This window comes from Pongo pygmaeus, chromosome 3 (assembly GCF_028885625.2).
Source record: "Pongo pygmaeus isolate AG05252 chromosome 3, NHGRI_mPonPyg2-v2.0_pri, whole genome shotgun sequence".
In the NCBI taxonomy this organism is placed as follows: Eukaryota; Metazoa; Chordata; class Mammalia; order Primates; family Hominidae; genus Pongo; species Pongo pygmaeus.
This window is the reverse complement of record NC_072376.2, coordinates 176,562,299-176,580,952: the sequence shown is the minus strand read 5'-3', so window position 1 is coordinate 176,580,952 and position 18,654 is coordinate 176,562,299. Positions and strand designations below refer to the sequence as shown.

The window sequence follows — 18,654 nt, the reverse complement described above, 5'->3', positions numbered from 1 at the left end:
CTGCCCTACGGAGAGTTGCTATTGATCTTCTGATTTACTATTTTCTTATTTGATGTAATCATCTTGCTGTATATCCCACCTATTGTCATCTTCATTTTAACTATCTCATTTTTAAAATAAATATTTACAATTTTTAAAAGTAATTTCTTATTTCTTTGTTCTATCATCAATATCCTTCCTTAACTCCTGCAGATATATATGGTGCTTGCGTATTGGTCCATCTCTTCCAATAAATCTGCTTCATGTGGTATGTGTTATTCAGTTTAAGTCTCTTTTATTGCAATTGTTCTCCTCAGGTACTGATATAGTTTGGCTCTGTGTCCCCACCCAAATATCATCTTGAATTGTAATCCCCACATGTCAAGGGAGGGACTTGCTGGGAGGTGATTGGATCATGGGAGCAGTTCCCCCATCCTGTTCTTATGATAGTGAGGAAGTTCTCATGAGATCTAGTTGTTTGATAAGTGTCTGGCATTTCCCCTGCTCTTTCTATTGCCACCATGTAAGAAGTGCCTTGCTTCCCCTTTGCCTTCTGCCAAGTTTCCTGAGGGCTCCCTAGGTATGCCTCCTGTGTAGCCTGTGGAAGTGTGAGTCAATTAAACCTCTTTTGTTTATAAATTACCCAGTCGCAGGTAGTATCTTTATAGCAGTGTAAGAACAGACTAATACAGAGAATTGATACCAAGGTAGTGGGGCATTTCTATAAGATACCTGAGAATGTGGAAGCGACTTTGGAACTGGGTAACCAGCAGAGGTTGGAACAGTTTGGAGGGCTCAGAAGAAGACAGAAAGATGAGGGAAAGTTTAGAACTTCCTAGAGGCTTGTTGAATGGTTTTGACCAAAACACTGATAGTAATATAGACAATGAAGTCCAGGCTGAGGTGGTCTCAGAAGGAGATGAGGAACTTATTGGGAACTGAAGCAAAGGTCACCCTTGCTATGCTTTAGCAAAGATACTGGTGGCATTTTGCCTCTGCCCTAGAGATTTGTGGAACTTTGAACTTGAGAGAGATGATGTAGGGTATCCAATGGAAGAAGTTTCTAAACAGCAAAGCATTCAAGAGGTGACCTGGCTTATTCTGAAAGCACTCAGTTATATGCATTCACAAAGAGATGGTTTGAAATTGGAACTTATGTTTAAAAGTGAAACAGTATAAAGGTTTGGAAAATTTGCAGCCTGCCCATGTGGTAGAAAAGAAAAACCCATTTTCTGGGGAGGAATTCAAGCCAGCTGAAGAAATTTGCATAAGCAACTAGAAGCTGAATGTTTTAGTAGCCAAGACAATGGGGAAAATGTCTCCAGAACATGTCAGAAAATTCATTGCAGCCCCTCCCATCACAGGCCCAGAGGGTGAGGAGGGAAAAATGGCTTTGTGGGCCTGGCCCTGGACTCCTCTGCTCTGTGCAGCTTCAGGACATGGTGCCCTGCATCTCAGCTGCTTCAGTTGTAGCCATGGCTAAAAGGGGCCAAGGTAGAGTTTAGGCCATTGCTTTAGAGGCTGCAAGCCCTTAGCTTTGGCAGATTCCATGTGGTGTTGGGTCTGTGGGTACTCAGAAGACAAGAGTTGAGGTTTGGGAACCTCTGCCTAGATTTCAGAGGATGTGTGGAAATGCCTAGATGTCCAGGCAGAAGTCTGCTGCAGGGGCAGAACCCTCATGGAGAACCTCTGCTAGAGCAATGCAGAAGGGAAATATGGAGTTGGAGCCCCCACACAGATTCCTCACTGGGGCACTGCCTAGTGGAGCTGTGAGAAGAGGGTCACCATCCACCAGACCCCAGAAAGGTAGATCCACTGACAGCTTGCACTGTGCTCTTGGAAAAGCTGCAGGCACTCAACACCAGCTTGTGAAAGCAGCCACAGAAGCTGTACACTGCCTTGCATCATGTTTTATATTTTGTATTTATGTTTTGTATTTTCCATCTCTATATTCAAAGGAGATTTTGGAGCTTTAAGATTTAATGACTGCCCAGCTGGGTATCGGAATATCAGACTTGCAAGGGGCCTGTAGCCTCTTTATTTTGGCCAATTTCTCCCATTTGGAATGAGAACATTTACCCAATGCCTGTACCTCCACTTTATATTGGATATAACTAACTTGCTTTTGATTTTACACGCTCGTAGGCGGAAGGGACTTGCTTAGTCTCAGATGAGACTTTGGACTTGGATTTTTGAGATTATGCTGGAATCAGTTAAGACTTCAGGGAACTATTTGGAAAGCATAATTTGTTTTGAAATGTGAAAATAACATGAGATTTGGGAGGGGCCAGGGGTGGAATGTTATCATTTGGCTCTGTGTCCCCACCCAAATCTAATCTCAAATTGTAATCCCCACATGTTGAGAGAGGGACCTGGTGGGAGGTGATTGGATCGTGGGGGCAGTTTCCCCTATGTTGCTCTTGTGATAGTGAGGGAGTTCTCATGAGACATGGTTATTTGATAAGTGTCTGTCATTTCCTATGCTTGCTGTCTCTCTCTCCTGCCACCACGTCAGATGTGCCTTGCTTCCCTTCACCTTCTGCCATGATCATAAATTTCCTGAGGCTTCTTCAGCCGTGCAGAACTGTGAGTCAATTAAACTTCTTTTGTTTATAAATTACCCAGTTTCAGGTAGTATCTTTATAGCAGTTTGAAAATGGACTAATATAGGTACCTAGTTTCTTTGGACCTGTAGCATCACATTAATTTACTGATGAAATCAGCTATACTGCTCTGTGTTGTCTATTAGGGAAGTGCTCAAAGACACATTCTCAACTGAATCCTTTTTTGAGAATTTGAGGAAAGCAGAAGGGTTAAGTTTCAGAGGAGAGAGCTCCAGGGACCAATAACCTCTGCTGACAGGAGTTGGAGGCCTGAACATTCCAGGGTACAATTCATCCTAGTCCTATTTCTATCAGCTCCTTATTAGCCTGGCCTTGTGCTCCTCTGGTAGTGCTTCACAACACTGGGAGGGCAGCAAAGGTTCCCAGGTGAAGTACGGGAGACAAGAGCTAAAATTACACATGACCTCTCCAGAGCCTCCCAAGCTTCCAGGGACATCCTCCTCCCCATGTGACTGCTGTGCTCTTCGGCTGCCTCCCTCCCTTCTAGTCACTAGTTCCCTTCTTCCCAGGGGTTTCTCACAATCTTCATTTACTTCCAACAGTCAATTTCTTCCCGTTTCTGTAGTTTTCAAGGTTGATTTTGGAGACAGCTGTGCTAATTTATCATTTTCCTTATTTCTAGGAGTCCTGATTATACTTATAAAATTAGACTTTTGTCATATATAAATTAGTAATTTTTCTTTTGACCTGTTTGTGACTCTTCTTTTCTTTTTGGCTGGGGAAAAATCATAAAGTGCCTTTCAATAGGGAGCTAGTTGTTACAAAAATGAGTGAAAGATGGCCCCTGGCCCTGTGTTGTTTACTTCTTCACAGCAGACTGGGACTTGTTAACTGAAAAGCCTGCTATGGCCAAACTTAAATTTCTACACATCCAGTTGTTTTAAAATATAGCCCCCAAAAGCAGATTGTTAGCCATTTACAGTCTGCCTGCTTTGCACATCCTGAGAAACTGCACCCAACATCTGCTAGCCATAGGTCCCATAGATTAGATAGACGCTGGGGCCACTGCTTCTCTCAGAGTTCTTTGCCCAGAGACTCCCACCATGCTGCTGAGTGACACTACCTAGACACATAACCCCCTCTAAACACTCCCCCTCGGATCTTCCTCTACGCCCCTTCTGGAAAGTCGCCTTTGCACACTTGCCTTTGGAAGGTATCATGCTGTCACTGAGAAACTGCCCCGTCCTCATCCCAACCCCCACCCTCACCCCCAGGCGAATCTGTCAAACTCTGCCCAAATAAACTGTGTGCTAGTGCCATCTGGTGGTCATCCAAATCCCCTTTGTAACATATTTAACTCCTTACACAAGTTAAATATGTTACAAAGAATTAATTATCTGCTGCTGTTTTAAAGAAATGAGTTAGATTGATATGTACCTGTGTGAAAAAATGCTCTAAAATTGTTAGGTAGAAAAAAATGAGTTATAAAACAATGTGCAAAATAAATCCCATTTACAATAAAATGTGGAATGAAGACATATATATGGCCATTCATGCATAGAAAATATGTGGATGTAGTTACAATATGCTGTTTGTAATTAACGAGATTAGGATTGAGGTAGGGCGCTCGGGAAAGGACCTTTCATTGTATTCTTCTACAGTGTTTGAATTTTTCAAAACAGTGTATTTTTTAGCTTTTTTCCAATTAAAATGAGGAGGACTGAGGAAAGCTGAATTTAATGAGTACAGTGGCAATAATGCACCAATAAAGTGGTGCATTAGAGATATGTTGACGCAAACCAAAATATACAGGTTGATAATTGAGATTAGCCTGCAAGTGTTATTTCTCTTTTAAGAACAATGTTAACGAAAGGACACTTTGAAGTCAAAAGAAGGAAATTTTGGTTATTCTTGTTAAGACCATTTTATTAAATTTTGTTTTAGGATAGCTTGTCTTAACCACATATACGTAGTAGCAGAATCAATAAAAATTGAGTTTGATAATGTTTTTGTTCTCTCATTGTCATATTTATAAGGAGTTATAAGTCACATATCTTTATGAATATATGAATAAATGATAGATTTTCCTAAAATGTATTGAGTTTTTTAGAGCAATGAATACTTTAGGTGAATCTTCATTGTTGTAGGTTGAATTGTGCCTCCCTCACCTCTCCCACTAAATTAATATGTTGAAGTCCTAACCCCCAGTACCTCAGAATGTGACCTTATTTGGGTCACAAAGAGCCTTACAGGGTCACTATAGATATAATTAGTTGAGGTCATACTGCAGAAGTGTAGGCCACTAATCCAATATGACTGGTGTCCTTATGAAAAGAAATTTGGACTCAGACATGTACACAGGGAGAACTCCATGTAAACGTTGTGGTTATGCCACTACAAGCCAAGTGTTATGGATTGAATTGTGTCCCCCAAAAAGATATGTTGAAGTCCTAACCACTAGTATCTTAGAATGTGACCCTATCTGGAGGTCCTTACAGAGGTCTTTTTAGGGTCTTTACAGAGGTAATCAAGGTAAAAATGAGGGTATTAGGGTGTACCCTAATCCAATATGGCAGATGTTCTTATGAAAAGGGGAAATTTAGACACAGAGATATGCATAGAGGGAAGATGACGTGAAGACATAGGGAGAAGGCAGCCATCCGAAGTCAGGGAGAGAGATCAGGAGCAGATCCGTCTCTCAGCCCTCAGAAAGAACCAACCCTGTTGATACACTGAATTTTGACTTCTATCCTCCAGATCTGAGAGACAGTAAGTTTCTGTTGTTTAAGTCATCCAACTTGTGACACTTTGTTGTAGCAGACCTAGCAAACCAATACATTCATCAGAGCACACCCACTGCCTTCCTCACTCCTTCTTCTCAATCTTGTCAAGTAATTCCACTTGCTTGCATTAAATCTGATGATCAGTACTATCATTTAAAAAATTTTATGGAACTTACAAGACAAAGAACTCCCTACTTTAGTCCTTTATTATCTGACTTCTGTGTTTTTGCAATAAAATTATCTTCCTTCCTGTTTCTTTCTCAACTTGACCTATCTTTCCTAACACTACCAAAACAATTTTAAAAAACACTACTCTGATCAAGACACTCAAATGATGAAAAAATTTCCATTGTACTTCACCCTCACCCCCAAAGCAAGAGAACATAGCAAAACAACTTACTTGTCTGTGTTTCAAGGCCTTTTCAAAATTGATCTTCCTGCTTTCTCTACTGTTCTCAGGATGAATCTTTCCTTCCTTTCAGATTAGAAATTCTCTCTTTTTATTCTCATAAATTTGCACTGACTTCCTCTCATATTTACTCTAACAAAAATTGTACTCATTCTACAACTGTACGCATCTTCAGTGGAAGTATTACCTTTTCAATGACATCTTCCTGGTCACTATCTGAGAGTAAGCACTTGTTTCTATGCCCTGGTATAACATTTGGCACCTATTGGCACCTACTGTAATCATGTGTTGTGCCTACCTTGTCTTCCCTATTAGATTAAAGTCCAGTATCTGGACAACAAGAACCATCTTCAACTCCTCCATAGAGCATTACATAAGGTTATTATCTATCAAGTATGCAATAAAGAAATGAATAAATTTTCACTATTCAGTGAAAAAATCTGCTTTGGTTCTAAAGCATGTAAAAGCATTGCTTTGAAGATAAACTGTTTTAACTTGTAAATGCTATAAATAAACAATGTTACAAGGTTATTTGTCTACAAAGCACAACCAAAAGTTAAATGTTAAAATAATAAGTGGTGGAGATTATAACTTGTCCACCAGTATTGGTTCTTCCTTTTGTCTTTGTATTATAATCTCCTAAGTTTCAGCAGATCAGTGGGCAAATTGCTTCATTTCACAAACTCCCTTAATGTTGGGTGTGGCTAGGCAAGTAAGTTCTCACCAACAGAGAATGAGAAGTGAAATTTACAATTTCTGGGTTGCTTCCTGAAAAAGAAATCGATTGTCCCCTTGTATTCTCTTTTTGTTCTATTCTGTGGTGGCCCAAGTGGTTTCTGGCTTCAATTTTGCAGATGAGGCCAACACCTGAGTCAAGGACTAGGCAGCCATGAAAAGATTCTGGGACCCTGTAAAGCTCACTTGAGCAGAGCTACCTGACTTCCAAGCATACTCTGAGCGTTTATGTGAAGGAAAAATAAACTTAAATCTTGCTTGAGCCACTTCCTTTTTTTTTTTTTTTTTTTTTTTTTTGGTTTTTTGTTACTACAGCTACATACCCTGAAAAATATACTACAGTAGAGTCATAAAAATTGAACATTTATTCTGAACAAAGATGCTGGAATAACCTTCCTTAAGCACCATTCTCAATAGTAATTTTGATTTATTTGATTGAATTTCAATAAAGCTTAATAGCCAGTGGTCATAATGATGACCATTAGTCATCAAAGAAAAGGTTAATGCTCCACATCCCCTTTATAAGAAGAAAGGCAGTTATCTGATATGTTTTAGAGAATTTAATTTAAAATCATTCAAATGCCAAGGGTTTTTGGGTTTATCAGAGCAGTACTAAATCTCTCTGGGAAATTTAACTAACCATAACCACGAAATTTTTTTGGTAGTTCTTAACAATTAAAATTTCATTAGACCATGCTTTGAGAGACATCTTTTTAAAATGACACCATAAAGGTTAGTAATAATTGGTGTAATTGGAAATTCCAAAGTCTTCTGGGTTTAAGAAGTAATATAAATGTGGGAATCAGAGGGGTGCTAGACATAAGGAGTAGTGTGAGTTGGGGTATCGTTTTCTGGAGAATATATGCCCAGTATAAAATATTAACATTCAAAACATTTTATATGCTGTTCTGAGGCTATGATGAAGTAACTGGAATGAGATTTACCCTCCAGCCATAAACAACTAGAAAGCTAGACAAAGTTTATAAGGTAATATTTTTCATATATTGGAAAACAGGCAGCACAGGATCGTGGTCTACGAAAGAGAGAAAACATCTTTCTGGCTTTCTTCCTAGAGGCCCTTTCCGGACAGTGCTACGGGGAAGGGCATCTGACACACAGCATGGCAAATAAGGGAACAGAGATTGGAGCTCAGGAAGCCTATGTTGGCTAGCAGTTTGAAGGCAGAATGATTATAAAGAGAAACTGCCCAAAGATCTCCGGAAATCTTTAGAGTACTTTTGCATAAAGCATACATCTTACATGGCCAGGAAAATGACAACTTGGGAAAGGTGATAACCAAACAGTTCCCAGAACTCACAGAGGGCTAAGCCACACTTGAATCCTAGCCAGCCAGAGTGGAGGGGCCTGACTGAACACACCGGGGCATTCGGTGGAAACCCTGGAGAGATTATGCTTTTGTAGGGGAGCTAAACTAACACTAGAGTAAAGCATACCCTACATTTGCCTTAACAGACTTAAAATACTCAAAAGGAACAAGTGGCTTGTCAGAACAAAGTCCAACACTCTTTAAAAATATACAACAAAATAAAATCCAACCTCCCAAAATAATGTCAAGCATTTAATTAAAAAACTAGATATTTCATAAAACTGGACAGTGTAACACATTAGCAGAAGAAAAATTAGTTAATGGAAACAGAGAGACAGAATAATGGCTTAGTAGACAAGGACTTTAAAAAAAAAATCTTTTTAAAATATGCTAGAAGGGCCAGGCATAGTGGCTCACGCCTGTAATATCAGGAACTTTGGGAGGCTGAGGCAGGCAGATTACCTGAGATCAGGAGTTCGAGACCAGTCTGTCCAACATGGCGAAACCCCATCTCTACTAAAAATACAAAAAATTAGGTGTGGTGACACACGCCTGTAGTCCCAGCAACTGGGGAGGCTGAGGCAGGAGAATCGCTTGAACCTGGGAGGCAAAGGTTGCAGTGAGCAAAGATTGCTCCATTGCACTCCAGCCTGGGTGACAAGAGTGAAACTCTGTCTCAAAAAAAAAAAAAAAAAAGAAAGAAAAGAAAAAAAAATATATATATATATGCTAGAAGAATTAAAAGGAGATTAATATTTTGAGGACAGCAAGATATAAAGAAGAACCAAATGGAACTTATAATCATAAGTATAATATTTGAAATAAAAAATTCAGTGGATGGGATTCAGAGCAGATTAGACACTGCAGAAGAAAAAATCAGTGAACTTTAAGACACTGCAATAGAAACTATGCAAACTGAAGTTCAGAAGGGGAAAGAATAAAAAACAAAAAGGAACAGAACCTCAGAGAGAGAAAGCAACTCAGTGGAGCCTAGGGTGAAGAATAACTGAATGCAAAAGCATACAGGAATGTTTGAGGATGATAGAAATATTGAAGTTATATTTTGATTGTTGTGATAGCTAAATAGAAATAAACATTTGCCAAAATTCATTAATTTGTTGGTTAAATGGATTAATGTTATTGTTATTGTTTGTTACTTGTAACTCAATACATTTGCTAAAATATTCTAGCCAAAATAAAATCCCAACAAAGGGCTGAATTTGACCTGAGGATGGGAAGGAGTTAGGTGGGACATGGCGCAAGTACTAATCAATCCACTATTTAATGCATACAATAGTAGTATCTAATAAAAATGGTTTATAGAATGAATTAAATTCCTCTCATATACTTAAAGTTCATCATACTGATTTACAATCAGTAATATAAGTCTAATACCTTGGATTTTAAAAAATTACTATTGCTATCATTTGTTATTATATTTTAGTTTTCAAAAGTAAGAGATTTTGTTGTAATCTACTTCAAGGTTATTATCTGGATGGAAGGAAAAGCATTTTCTCCACTAAATGTAGCTAGTCTATATGAGAATAAATCCAGCTATATCATTTTCATATTTCCATCATACCCAACCACCTAGGCCAGACAGCAAATGAATATGATAAGGTATTTGAGTGTTTTCTATACATAAAGCCCATGTACCAAGTTTAAAAATCCTAGTTTTTGAAGAGATAGTCAATGTAATAACAACAGCAACACAGCAATAGTAATTATACAAAAAAGACCAAAGTTGTAGGTGTGTGGGTGGGACCAGGCACTGAGAATAAAAATACTGAGTAAACTACATTTTCTAGAGCCCCTTCTCTTCTACTGTGAGCCCTCTTGATTGTTTTTTTTTTTCCCCCTGATTACTAGACTTAGAGGAGCTTGTTTAGGGGATCTATTTTTGTATCTCTCAGAAATGTTTTCAGTTGAAGATAATAGAAACTCATTCATGAAGTGGAAATATTTAATTTTTTTCTTAACAAGGAGTCTAGAAGAAGCTGGTCCCAAGGCTTGTGGACCCACGAAGTTATGAAGAACTCATACGTTCTATTTTTCCAGTCTACCATACCAAGCACATTAACTTTTATCTGTAGGCTTTTTTTTTTTTTTAAATCATGGAGTCTCACTCTATCGCCCAGGCTGGAGTGCAGTGGCGCGACCTCAGCTCTCTGCAACCTCCACCTCCGAAGTTTAAGCGATTCTTGTGCCTCAGCCTCCCAAGTGGCTGGGATTACTGGTGTGCACCACGTTGCCCAGCTAATTTTTGTATTTTTAGTAGAGACAGGGTTTCACCATGTTGGCCAGGCTGGTCTCAAATTCCTGCCCTCAGGCAATCTGCCCACCTCGGCCTCCCAAAGTGCTGGGCATGAGCCACTGTGCCTGGCCTGCACTATTTATTTTAATTTCCTTTAGGTTTACAGGAAAAGTGGCTAATAATTGATCTACAGGCATGAGCCACAGCGCCCGGCCTTATCCTTAGGCTTTTGGCTGCTATAGCTCCAATACATCCTCTGGTGGTGGTGGTAGAGGGGTTGAAAAGAATGGCTGGGCATGGTGTCTCATGCCTGTAATCGCAGTGCTTTGGGAGGCGGAGGTGGGCGGATCACCTGAGGTCAGGAGTTCAAGACCAGCCTAGTCAACATGGTGAAACACTGTTTCTAGTAAATGACAGAGCAACAAGAGCAAAACTCCATCTCAAAAGAAAAAAGAAGAGATCACAGTTCGTCTTGTACTCTCTCCTGTTTACCAGGAAGAAAATCTTTAATAGAAATTATTACCAGCTGGGAGGCCAAGGCAGGAGGATCACTTGAGGCCAGGAGTTCAAAACCAGCCTGAGAAACATAGCAACACCCCATCTCTAAAAGAAAGAAATGAGAATTATTACACCCAAAGCAGACTTCTACTTACATCTTATTGACCACAACTGGGTCAATAAGTGCTGACCCCCATTAATAGCCAAAGGGAATGGCATTGTGATGCTGGTCCTAGATTAATTATGATTTTCTCCTGGGACTAGGAGGTGGGCCAAGTTTCTTAAATTTGTTGCCACCTCTCTCTTCTGCCCCTTCTCTCCCCACCCCAAAATAAGGACTTGTAACTATGGAAAAAGTAGGATAGCATCCTACAGATGCATCATAATAGCATCTGTTAAAATTTTCAAAGCAATAATCCAGGAAGATAAAGTACATTTTTCTTTCCAGGAAACTTATTGCCTTATACAAGAATCTTATTCTCATTTGCTCCATTCTTTAGCTTCCAAAGCCAACCAAATTTAAACAGTGGAAGCAAAAGATGAATTCAGCATTTACTTATCTTATATAATTCCATTTTAACAAAACTTAACAGTTTAAATAAGATTTAAGTAAAATTTCAGCATTTCCAACTCCTAAATATTACTCACCCTCACATGGCAAAATGTGTATTTTCACAAATCGGTGTAGACCTACTCAGTAATCGGTAATTGTGTGCTCTGTTTTCTCTGCTGCAGCCCAGTAGAAATTACACTTATCAATTGCTACTATTTATGTTTCTCCTTCATAGCTACTTGTATTGGTAATCCTGTTAGATTTTGTTTTCATGTGAAGTACACACTATAATGAATACTTTTAGATGCTATGAGAAAAAAATTAAGTGAAAAATTTAAGCAAAGATAAAACAAAAATTATTGTTGCTTTTAAACAGACTTTAAATTGGGGTCAAAAGTGGCAGCCTGAAGGTATATTTTATTTTTCCAACAAAATGTTTATACGTTTTTCAATTTTGAATGCCTTTAGGTGGTCTTGTATTCTCCAGTTTAACACAGGCCCCTCTAACCCTCTTATAGCTGACATCCAAGCACTCCTGGTAACTCCTTATCCCAATAGGCACTTGAATTTACCAATCTCTGCTTTGTCTGGATAAACCAAGATTAATAATAAATGAATAATGTTTTCCTATTTGCAGAACACTTTCGACTGGCTTCCAAAATGATCTCTAAAATGAATAATGAACTTTTCTCCAAGACAACTACATTTTTGGCATGCTGGTTTAAAAGTTTTTGGCTGACCTTTTGTCAGTAAAAGCCTCTTCAAATAGGGTAGAAGGTGGTATCACGTCTTTGATTTATTTGATGAAGTTGTGTTCCCAGCCATATTGGGTAATTTTGCATTATGAAATTGTGCATACTTTAAACAAGTTGAGTATTCTTTAGTTGAAATTATTTGCTTGAGACCAGAAGTGTTTTGGATTTCAATTAAAAACAAATTTGGAATATCTGCATTATACTTAGCAGCTGAACATTCCAAATCAGAAAAATCCCAAATCCAAAATGTCCTTTGAGCAGTTCCCCTGAGTAACATGCCAGTGCTCAAAATGTTTCAGATTTTGGAGCATTTGAAACATCAGATTTTCAAGTTTGGGATGCTCTACCTGTATTTATATATTTTCAATTGTATATTTTAAAATATATTTCAAATTTAAAAGACCACAATGCTTAAAGAAAATTAACAGCTTATATATGTTATTGATATATAATATATTAATATAAAATTAATTTTATATAAAATTAATATATTACATATATTGATATGTTTTTTATATATAATATATATACTTTTATATATAATACATATCTTTCCAGATATTTTACTATATATATACTTTTATATATATTTTATATATATATATCTTTCCAGAGTTCCTTTTACAAAATCTCAGAATACCTTATAAGTATTTTACACATAATTTATAAAATATTATTTTCTATATAGTATAAAAAATTCACACAGTCTCACAGAATGATAGAGGGAAATTCACACTCACTAGCTAGGGTATTAAATCTCCAAGACTACATTCTTCCCTTAATAAAATTGACCTTTGCTAATGTTAAAATTTTTTTATTTAATACTTTAGGAAATAGCTGTGCAATGTTTTAAATGAGTGAAAGAATGTGGGAACTTGGAAAGAAATGTTAAGCAGTCCCACGTTTTTATTCATGTGAACATTGCCTCATAAATCATTTTTATACTATCATGTTTACTAATTGTGTGGATTTATCAGAGTTCTTTTTGGCCAAAATAATGGTGAGCTACCTGTGTTTATATTAACTACTTTCCTGTCAGCCTGTAGTAGTTTGCTATTATGTTACTGTGATTATTATTTTTTCTCTAATTCCCATCTTCTGTACTACCAGTTCTAGCCTAGTCTGCTTATATTTCCTCCTCCTTTATTTGTCTAAAAAGATAAACAAGCTTTAATTTGCAAAGGGCATGGAGAGTTATGAATACATGATGACCTCTTAAGAACTTCTCCAACGCCAACATTCCTGCAACAAGTCTTAAAATCTTGTTAGTGTCATATTATTATTATTTATTCTAATATGTGTCCTTAAAAGTTAAAATGATAGAACTAGTAGAAATAGCAAATAACATTTGAAATATTTTTCTGAGATATAATGCAAGAGATAATAAGTATAAAGAGTAACAACACCCCCTAAGTTAGTTGTTTACAACCCTGACTGAACACTGAAATTGCCTGGGGAAGATTTTAAAATTACTGATGCCTAGATCTATTGCCTAGAAATTCTGATATAATTGGTCTGGAGTGCAGCATGGACATGAGATGTTTTTAAAACTCCCCAGATAATTCTAAACTACAACTAATGTTGAGAACCACTGGTCTCAGACTATCTCCAGATTATGTTATTAACCTTGACTACCCATTATAATCAATGGGTGTATTTTAGAAACATAGCTTCCCAGACTCCAGGTCCAGAAATTCAAATTCTATTTTTCTGGGATGGAACCAGGCATTGTTTTTCTTCTGTGCCCTGATTTTAACGTGAAGTTAAGGTAAGAATTATTGCTCCAGAAACCAAGAGGTTTAACATCGCAATATGGGAAGGTATGATATATTATCATTGTGGTTTTTTTAATTGTTGTTTTATTGATGACAAACCATAACCTTGGCCTGCTAGAAGAGTTCAATGGCACAAATTAAGTTTTTTTGTTTTTTTGGTTTTTTTTAGACGGAGTCTCGCTCTGTCTCCCAGGCTGGAGTGCGGTGGCACAATCTGGGCTCACTGCAAGCTCTGCCTCCCAGGTTCACACCACTCTCCTGCCTCAGCCCCCAGAGTAGCTGGGACTACAGGTGCCCACCACCACGCCCAGCTAATTTTTTCTTATTTTTGGTAGACACGGGGTTTCACCATGTTAGCCAGGATGGTCTCGATCTCCTGACCTTGTGATCCGCCTGCCTTGGCCTCCCAAAGTGCTGGGATTACAGGCCTGAGCCACAGCACCCGGCCCACAAATTTAGTTTTTTAAAGTAAGTAACTTTGTCTTAAAAATGATTTGTAGTAATAGTTATTAAAAGATAAACTGAGGCACATTAAAATATTAAAGCATTTATTTGACCATTCAGTGATTCATGAATCTCGTAGCTCCTGATAAAGGAGCCAAGGAGAAGGCTTTTATAGGGTGAATTTGGAAGCAAAGGAAAGATATTTGATTGGTTAAAGTGGAGTACTAGCCTTATTTGGGTCATCCCAGTGGAAAGTCCCTAGTTAGAAGTTAGCTGGCAGTTTCTGATTGATTAAGCTTAAATTTCCTTTTTATCATTTACACTGATTTGGGTTTCCTTTTCTTAGGTAGGAACTCAGGGAGCTGAAGCTACCTCAGCCTACTGGCCTTCTAATTATTTCAACACAGAAATAGTACTTTAGGGCACACTGGAGTTGAAATTCTATTCTGCAATTGGGTGGTTTCAGATTTGTTCTTCCTGTAAATTTTGGTCAAATTAGTCATTGCATTTCTTTCTATAAGTCTGAGATTCAGATATTTGGTTGCTCTGAGAAAGTCTCTGTTGAGATAGCATTGCCATACTGGTCAGATTGAAAGTGACTTTGTATCCTTTCTATTAATGTTCTGATATAAAAGAGTGATGTCTCGGATATAGTGTTAATGCATTAAAAAAGCACAGCCTCACAAATAGCTTCCTATAATACACAGAAAAATGTCTGGTTTTGAATTTATAACACAGGGAAAGGTAAAAAATTTAATTATGCTTACTAATTTTGAACTTGCACGTGACAAAGTAAATACTAAAAATCCATTCAGCTGGGCGTGGACAGAGAGAGGGAATGGTGCACATCAGAGGGTGCAGGCTACTCCAACGTTTTCGTTTCCTCAGTCTCGCGGGAAGCTCCGCTGTGGGCGCCCTGGCTGGTGGCTGAGCTCAGGCCTTCAGGCAGCGGGGAGGCGAGGGCGGGGCGGTCACGTGACAGCACTGCCGCGGTGGGTTGTGGGGGTGCTGCAGCGCCATTTGCTTTGCCAAACCGACGAAAGAGAGATCATGGCCGACTACGCCAAGCCCGACGTGAGGACGGTGCAGGTGCTGCGGGACACAGCCAACCGCCTGCGGATCCATTCCATCAGGGTCACGTGTGCCTCTGGTTCTGGCCAGCTCACGTCGTGCTGCAGTGCAGCAGAGGTCGTGTCTGTCCTCTTCTTCCACACGATGAAGTATAAACAGACAGACCCAGAACACCCGGACAACGACCGGTTCATCCTCTCCAGGGGACATGCTGCTCCTATCCTCTATGCTGCTTGGGTGGAGGTGGGTGACATCAGTGAATCTGACTTGCTGAACCTGAGGAAACTTCACAGCGACTTGGAGAGACACCCTACCCGCCGACTGCCGTTTGTTGACGTGGCAACAGGGTCCCTAGGTCAGGGATTAGGTGCTGCATGTGGAATGGCTTATACTGGCAAGTACCTTGACAAGGCCAGCTACCGGGTGTTCTGCCTTATGGGAGATGGCGAATCCTCAGAAGGCTCTGTGTGGGAGGCTTTTGCTTTTGCCTCCCACTACAACTTGGACAATCTCGTGGCGGTCTTCGACGTGAACCGCTTGGGACAAAGTGGCCCTGCACCCCTTGAGCATGGCGCAGACATCTACCAGAATTGCTGTGAAGCCTTTGGATGGAATACTTACGTAGTGGATGGCCATGATGTGGAGGCCTTGTGCCAAGCATTTTGGCAAGCAAGTCAAGTGAAGAACAAGCCTACTGCTATAGTTGCCAAGACCTTCAAAGGTCGGGGTATTGCAAATATTGAGGATGCAGAAAATTGGCATGGAAAGCCAGTGCCAAAAGAAAGAGCAGATGCAATTGTCAAACTAATTGAGAGTCAGATACAGACCAATGAGAATCTCATACCAAAATCGCCTGTGGAAGACTCACCTCAAATCAGCATCACAGATATAAAAATGACCTCCCCACCTGCTTACAAAGTTGGTGACAAGATAGCTACTCAGAAAACATATGGTTTGGCTCTGGCTAAACTGGGCCGTACAAATGAAAGAGTTATTGTTCTGAGTGGTGACACGATGAACTCCACCTTTTCTGAGATATTCAGGAAAGAACACCCTGAGCGTTTCATAGAATGTGTTATTGCTGAACAAAACATGGTAAGTGTGGCACTAGGCTGTGCTACACGTGGTCGAACCATTGCTTTTGCTAGTGCTTTTGCTGCCTTTTTTACTAGAGCATTTGATCAGCTCCGAATGGGAGCCATTTCTCAAGCCAATATCAACCTTATTGGTTCCCACTGTGGGGTATCCACTGGAGAAGATGGAGTCTCCCAGATGGCCCTGGAGGATCTAGCCATGTTCCGAAGCATTCCGAATTGTACTGTTTTCTATCCAAGTGATGCCATCTCGACAGAGCATGCTGTTTATCTAGCCGCCAATACCAAGGGAATGTGCTTCATTCGAACCAGCCAACCAGAAACTGCAGTTATTTATACCCCACAAGAAAATTTTGAGATTGGCCAGGCCAAGGTGGTCCGTCACAGTGTCAATGATAAAGTCACAGTAATTGGAGCTGGAGTTACTCTCCATGAAGCCTTAGCAGCTGCTGACCATCTTTCTCAACAAGGTATTTCTGTCCGTGTCATCGACCCATTTACCATTAAACCCCTGGATGCTGCCACCATCATCTCCAGTGCAAAAGCCACAGGCGGCCGAGTTATCACAGTGGAGGATCACTACAGGGAAGGTGGCATTGGAGAAGCTGTTTGTGCAGCTGTCTCCAGGGAGCCTGATATCCTTGTTCATCAACTGGCAGTGTCAGGAGTGCCTCAACGTGGGAAAACTAGTGAATTGCTGGATATGTTTGGAATCAGTACCAGACACATTATAGCAGCCGTAACACTTACTTTAATGAAGTAAACTAGGCTTATTTCTAAAAAGTCAAGTCTACTGGCTTTGGCCCAAAAGCACTGGTATCTTTGTATTAAATTCATGCTTATTGTTACAAAACCATTATTTATACCTATACAGTTGTACTGTTTCTTTTAAAGCAAAGCCATTTAACATCTTTCTTCATTCCTAATTTGGAAATTAAAGTTTACCTTTCTGTTAATCTATGTGTAAATGTTACTCTGAGTTATTAATGTGGATTTTAAAATTGTAAGCAATAGAATAGGAAATAAAACAACTACCTAATACAAATATTTCTGATAAGACTACAGATATCTGAGTTGGGGATTAAGGTAGAGGTAACTATATCTTAAATGAGTATGATTTTCTTGTAAGTTAAAAAAATTGAAATTTAATTGTAGACTTCAATAGTCCAAGTTTTGAAGGATGTTTGAGCTTTTGTGTAATGCCATCCTATACCTGCAGTTTTATAAATAATGTTTGACTGCAGTTGCCTTGGAAATTCCTCCAAAGTTTGCCTTCATCTCTCCTCTACAGTTCGGAGGTGATGGTGCAGCTGCGAAACATCTCATGATGCACCACACTACTTGTGGTGTTCTGTGAAGAGATGAAAGTATAACTGGTTCTAGTTTGCACACTACACACATAGTTTTGTGAAGCTTCAGAAATGTTTTTTCTTTTCCTTGTGGCCAAACCAGTTTGTTAATCTGATTATATTCATCTACCATGATACTAAAGTTAATGTAATAAAGCATTTAAAAATCAGATACTTCAGTCTGTGCTCTGTATGTGGGATTTGATTTCTTCCTGATGAAATCCTAAATAAGGAGAACTTGTGTCTAAATCAGAAACAGAGAGAGTCATGACCCCCAAAAGCAAACCTGGAAAAAGGTTGAAGCTGGAGATAAGTTACTAGAGAAGACTGTATGGACCAAAAAGCCATCCCTTAAGCAGACTCCCGACTTTTGGCTGTCAGTGTGTAAATATATGCTTGGAGTACAAGAAAGTACGAGTCAGGCAAATCACAGATGGACCCAAGGTTCCAAACTAAATTAAAATTACTCTGTGTCTATGTCAGGTAATTATTTCCTTACTTTTATTACCCTCATTAAGTTCTTTGGAGGCATAACCATTTGTCTCAGCAATCATTGTCTTAGGAGGTATAATAGAGCCAAAAAATATTAATACTAACCTGGGAATTAGAGAAACCAGGCTCTCCTCATCTGCTACTACCTGTTTTCTCTAAGCTGATTTCCTCTTTTATAAAATGATTATGAAAATTGCTCTGTTTTTCATAAGATTTAAAAATTACTGTGTAGAAATAAAAAGTTGATACAAAATCATTGTAGAAATTTAGAAAATGCGAATAAGTAAAATATGTTTACCCCACATTTCACACACACAAAAAAATCCATTTAATTGTATTTACTAGCATGTGTTCTCTACATGCTGTGAAAGTGGGCATGTAAAATGGTCTGTTTCCAACCAAGCATGCATAAGCACACGTTTAATAATGACAGTAGATCGGGTTCTTTATGTCTAATGGAATCTCAGACACCACCAGAAATTATATATATTTTTTGTAGCTGGGGGGGAAGCCCTTAGGAATCTCTCCTGTAAAGACTCTGTTCCACAAGTTATCAACCAGAGGCTATGAGC

At 39.0% G+C, this 18,654-nt stretch overlaps 1 protein-coding gene across 1 annotated transcript; it reads left to right on the top strand.

Annotated features, from left to right (window-relative positions):
- The first annotated feature begins 15,043 nt into the window (after window positions 1–15,043).
- Window positions 15,044–17,286, top strand: TKTL2 (transketolase like 2). Its single transcript, XM_054485044.2, has one exon. The coding sequence runs from the start codon at window positions 15,127–15,129 to the stop codon at window positions 17,002–17,004; it is 1,878 nt and encodes a 625-aa protein (XP_054341019.1). The 5' UTR covers window positions 15,044–15,126; the 3' UTR covers window positions 17,005–17,286.
- The last annotated feature ends 1,368 nt before the right edge of the window (window positions 17,287–18,654 follow it).

Excerpts from the sequence above, each read along its gene's own strand:
- TKTL2 (XM_054485044.2), top strand. The coding sequence starts at position 15,127 with ATGGCCGACTACGCCAAGCCCGACGTGAGGACGGTGCAGGTGCTGCGG.